The sequence below is a fragment of the Perkinsus marinus genome (genome assembly GCF_000006405.1).
Source record: "Perkinsus marinus ATCC 50983 genomic scaffold scf_1104296963156, whole genome shotgun sequence".
Lineage (NCBI taxonomy): Eukaryota > Perkinsozoa > Perkinsida > Perkinsidae > Perkinsus > Perkinsus marinus.
The window spans coordinates 6,803-12,061 of record NW_003205138.1 but is presented as its reverse complement, the minus strand read 5'-3'; the positions used below and the strand labels follow the sequence as shown (position 1 = coordinate 12,061).

Sequence of the window (5,259 nt, the reverse complement as noted above, 5' to 3'; positions counted from 1 at the left end):
TGAAGACCGGTCGTAACTTCATCGAACTCCTATTCGCCGACCCGCTAGCGGTGCTGGAGGTCGACTTGGCTACAGGGAAGTGCGACGTCCAGTAGCGGACCTAACCAACCGTTGCTGGACGGATATAGCCACTGTCGAGTAAGCTCTTGGTCTCGTTGTCGTAAGTCGCGAACAGGCCCTGCCTCCTCAACTGGCCCGCGAGCGTCCGAGCGCGAGCCAGGAACGGACGATAGTTATTGGTAGGTGTTTTGGAAATCCATCGAATCTTGTGGGAGAATCTCACCGGTGCTGAGTCTGCCGATGAGCTCGCGGATACAGGAGACCTATGGAAATCACGGCGGTTCGCAGTAGAAGGAAGATGATGAAGAATCAGAGCGCGTGGATCGCTGAAGGCTACCTCAAGGAACTCGGACTCAAGAAACTGCTTGGCACACTCGGGAGCATCGTCTTCAATACTCAGAGCCAAACTGTTCAAGTCGTGCACCAGATCCGAAGATGTCTCTGTTCCTTGATTGGCAGACCCGGAGTAGGTCGCAGGCTCCATCTCCTCAAGAGGCATAGGATCGGGCGCATCAACTATACACTTTTGGAATTCTAAGAAACTTCGCCAGGCCTCGTGGACCGACGGAGGTTTCCCAACCAAACTCACGCATACGTCCTGCAGATAAGTCCGTAGCTACACCGGTGCTGTAGACTGAACCATGTCAACGAGCAGAGAAACCAAAATGTGGAGCTATCTGTTTACGACATGGTATGTAAGGTAACACATGTCCAGGCTCATCATAGAGGATTGTGGCCAGTTCCAAGAGCTCGGCTCTCCGAATAGATGAGACGTTTATGCTACGCAAACCCTTTCTTCGAGCAACAGATAAAATATCATAGGGATGCCCAAGTCGGTACTTGATAGGCTTGTATAGGAGCGACACCCAACTCAACCGACCAACCAATTTCTCCAAGACTGACACCTCTATACGTGAGCCGGTCGAACGTAATATACTAGTCATCTTCAATAATTCCTTCTCAGGTACTGAAATCTTGTGGACATTAGAATTCATATCGATTCGATATCCCAATACGCGCGCATTAGTGGAGAGTGCATGAACTTTGGAGAACTCTATCGGGACGCTCAACATCAGATAGATCAGTAGACTGAAGATCAAGGTAAATAACGGTTGGTTAGTTACAACGCAGATATCCTCAACATATGATAACGCTCGAGATGGAAAATCGATCTTCTCGTTGAACCCTTGGAGAGCAACAACAGCCAATCTACGCGTCACTCGAAACAAACAGCCCGCCCATCGACACCACCAGTATGGAGAGCTTACCATCCCGGATGGTAACAGCGAGTGTTGTAGATATCTTGGCTGCGTAGTATCACCGAGATATAAGGATTCATGAACGATAAATGGTATTGTTGATCGAAGCGCACAGGGATAAGTCGAAGGTTTGTTGTACGTCCCACTCCAGAACACACAAATTGGGTAGCAGTCCAAGGCCAGATACCACTGAACTTGAGGAAGTAGCTTCAGTAAGAGCAGCCATAACATCCACCAATCGTGGTAATGATATAGTGCAACCGATATTCCTCCTCAGTTGAGCATTAAGCCCAGATCGACGATAGTCATCAATCGGCCTTAAAGCCACACCCTCTCTGCCAGGCTTCCACAAAAGATGAACCTTGGTAAATGTCGTACACTCCTCTTCGGTGACTTCTTTATCACAACCAGTTTATAGTTCCATCCGTAGTAGATTTTTGTAAATCGGAATCATAGCCACATCTGGTCGAGACACCGGAAGATCCAACTCGGTATCTATCATACCTAATTTCTCACCTGGCCAACGACATTCGGACCGCCAACTCGCCAAGGAATAATGACCGTAATGGAGATGGTTTCTGAGCTGTGCGGAGCAAATCCAGCTGGTTCACCTGGCAGTGTGGTGAAGAACAAATTAAGGAAGAAACCTCGTTCGATAAGTTCTCAGCCACTTCAAATATGGATCCACGGGACCCTGGAGCCTGCCACTGTTGTGCCAAGGCTGTTTGGCCTTCACGATCTGCAGTCATGAAGCGCTGCAGGAACACCATGTTGTCGTCAATGTAGTCAACAGTAACTGTTTTAAGAGCTGTCACTATGTGAGAACATACCTGTTCTGCTGCAGGATGAGAGGCGAACAACCGAACCTGTCGTCGTTCCATACGTCTTTGCTGGTCTTTACGACTCTTTGCTTGTTTTGAGCAGACATGTGGCATCGGAACAACAGAAACGCCTAACTCCACTTCCCCGAGAGCCCCCAAAAAATGCAACTACTAATCAAGTAGGAGACGAATAGCAACCTCAGCACGATAGTTACACGACAAGTTGCACTGCTACTAGCAACTCGTTCGATAAAGGCAGAAACAAATCGAGACAACATACCTGGAGACCTCGTAGAGGTGTCATTACCCAATTAACCTTGCTTCCGAAATTTCAGAGATGGCTTGGCACTTGAAGTAGTAGTATCCACATTTCGCTTGCCTGACAACTTTGACCACGTTGACAGCGCTTCATAAAACGACAATTCTTATATGGACATGATTTTACCGTATACTTACACGTACACTCCCACTTCCCGTTCCGATCTTTAGTCAGATGGGGGCGGGACATTGCAGAGCTGGACGACCCAGAAGAGTAGGGGTCACTTAGATTGGTCTGTTGTACTTGACCTAATAGTTCAGGTTCAACATTCGTCGTCAGACAGTGGCAGAAAGCAGCAAAACTCGATAGATCCGTAGATCTATGATGAAGTTCGAGTTTCAGACTCCGCATATTAGCAAATAGACGGCGGCAATACTCTCTATCGAATTTCATCGCCGTGACGAATGAATATCGCTTGGCAATTGTAGATACTCGATAGAAATAAGACAATAATGGAAGAAGATTTGGCGTGACACTATTTTCTATTGCTACAATAGTTATACACCACTCAAATACCAAGGGTAATCATTCCTCAATAGATGATGGTAGTCTTCCCGACGAAAGTTTCATAGTTTGGACTACTATGCCCGAAGTGGTGAGACTCAAACCAGTACCCTGAGCCGACGACTGGCTCTCCGGGTAAACCTTGAATTCTATATGAACATACCTGCCTTTGCTTAGCTGTTCCACTGTATGCGGCGGAGGTAGTAGTTGGGATGGAGAAACTTGACCCCATACCGTAGTCACCTTGGCGGTCATAGTATAGTAATACTACCGGTACTCAAGCCGCAGCCAGTTCGTCGTGCGATGGCCCGAGTACAGTAGCCCATACGTCAGAGTTTGGTCATGATCCGAATCTCGGAGGTCTTCAGAAAGTACTTTTCGGAATTCTCTCCAACCCAAGTGATAATATTTTCATCGCGCGCTGGAACACCATGGAGAACCAAACTGCAGGCAGAATCAAAACTGTTGACTCACCGAGTCTTTCCCTCTAATCCCTTGTTAGTGTTGGACCAGAGCATGAAGTCTTACAATATTCTTATGTTTAACCAACCTTGAGAAGGGGGGCAGAGGGGCAGCTATAAGTAGTAGTGCATTAGCAATTTCTGCCAGCCACAACAATTTCGCGGTCAACTTGCCTCATGCCTATCGTACAATCTCACAGTACACAGCCTGAGTTTCTTGTGTCAGTGAGCGGAGATCGCATCCTGTATTCCAGTCAATGTGATGAAAACAGCGACCAAAAATACTCCGAAAGAGATCGCGTTTTGAAGAGTGTAGAATTACAGTAACAATTCTTGTGGAAAGCATTCAAGGATCGAGTCCACGGAAATAGTCTCCACATCGAACTGCGCATCACAGTCTTTTTCCTGTCGATCCTCCGCGAATGCTCACGTAGAAAGTGCAGAGATCTCGGAGTTGACTTACGAAAACATCGATCTCCGTCGGACCCTGGAATGAGAGCTTTGCGACACTGTTTTTCGACACTCAAGGCAAATGGCAACGCTTTTACTATTTTTGATCAACAAGGAACAACGGATGATATCCCTTGGATATCAGTTATGTGCGCGACCGTCGATCAAGCAATTAACTTCTGACACCAAGTTATCGTGCTTTACCAGTGTCGAGTCGACCCCAACCCGTGGTTGCTGTTCTATTAAAGACATCCGTAATCAACACGATCAATAAATCTACTGCTGAGATGGTATCAAACACCGCATTGCGGTAACCGGCGACTGCGCTTGCCGTGACCGCAAGCGACCGGACTGGATCCTGCCCCGCGTAGTTGGCTTCAGGAGCCTTGTTTCAGTTCCTTTGAGCTCGTTGGTTTTTCATTCCACGGCAAGAACAAGAAGGCAAACGTGGTATCAGATGTCACACGGTTGTCATCGGTGAAACGGCGCTCTCTGAGCTCGATCAGGTCTCGTCCACTCAGCCTGTGTCATTTCCGCTCTATATTTGTGATGATTCAGACGCTCGACACATATGGCTTAGGACATCCCGTGGTAGACAAGCAAGCTGTGTAAGCTGAAGGCAAAGCACATAGACGGCCAGCGGATGTTATGGCCCGTATTCGCCATCTGCGGCGCATCATCGGGGAATCCGTGATAGTGCTAGATGCAAATTTTGTGCAGCGGTCAAAGAGGTAAAGAGAGCAGCTGCCCGTAGATTCTTTAATGATCTGCAGCACTACTCTCGCGGTGTGAAACGAGGTTGCTCCCGTGTTCCTCCTGCGGCCATAATATGTCAACATCAAGTGAATCGAGCCGACTTAGTACTATCGCCGCGATCCGATCCAGTTCTAGTAGTTTCTCCTGTGAGCTCACAGAGATAGCCAACCAGCTGCGGAGAGGGGCGGCACCTGGTGCGGACAATAACACCAACAGTATCATTCTCAACACGCCCGAGGCGCTGGCGGACAACTGATGCGTCCAGTTCACGGGAATCTCTTGAGAATGGTATAGAACGCGTGGATGAAAATTATCTTCAGGGATTTTGATTCATAAGACCGGTAGAGACCCCGTCAAGCCAAACGATTGGAGGTCCATCTGCCTGGTCGGCTGCTAGCAAGCTATTCGAAAGACTTTCCGTTGAAAGGCAGCCGTCCAAAGGCTTGCGTTGTGCCCGCAGATCTGCGAACGACTAGACTCTCCCACCGTCGACGGGTTCTCCAAGAGCAAGTCGGCTAACACTGCTGTCCTACGCATGGTGGAAGCATTCATGACAGGCACAAAGAAAAGCAAACCGGCACCTATTGTGCTTATCTAATCGGATAAGTGCAAAACGGGTTAGGTTAATC

The 5,259-nt window shown here is 48.1% G+C and overlaps 1 protein-coding gene across 1 annotated transcript; it reads right to left on the bottom strand.

Moving 5' to 3' along the window:
• Nucleotides 1-233: 233 nt before the first annotated feature.
• Nucleotides 234-559, bottom strand: Pmar_PMAR028984 (hypothetical protein; the record flags this gene model as incomplete). The annotated part of the gene is made up of 2 exons (XM_002771292.1): nt 234-323; nt 398-559. 2 exons carry the CDS (start codon nt 557-559, stop codon nt 234-236), a joined length of 252 nt encoding a protein of 83 aa, XP_002771338.1.
• Nucleotides 560-5,259: the final 4,700 nt, after the last annotated feature.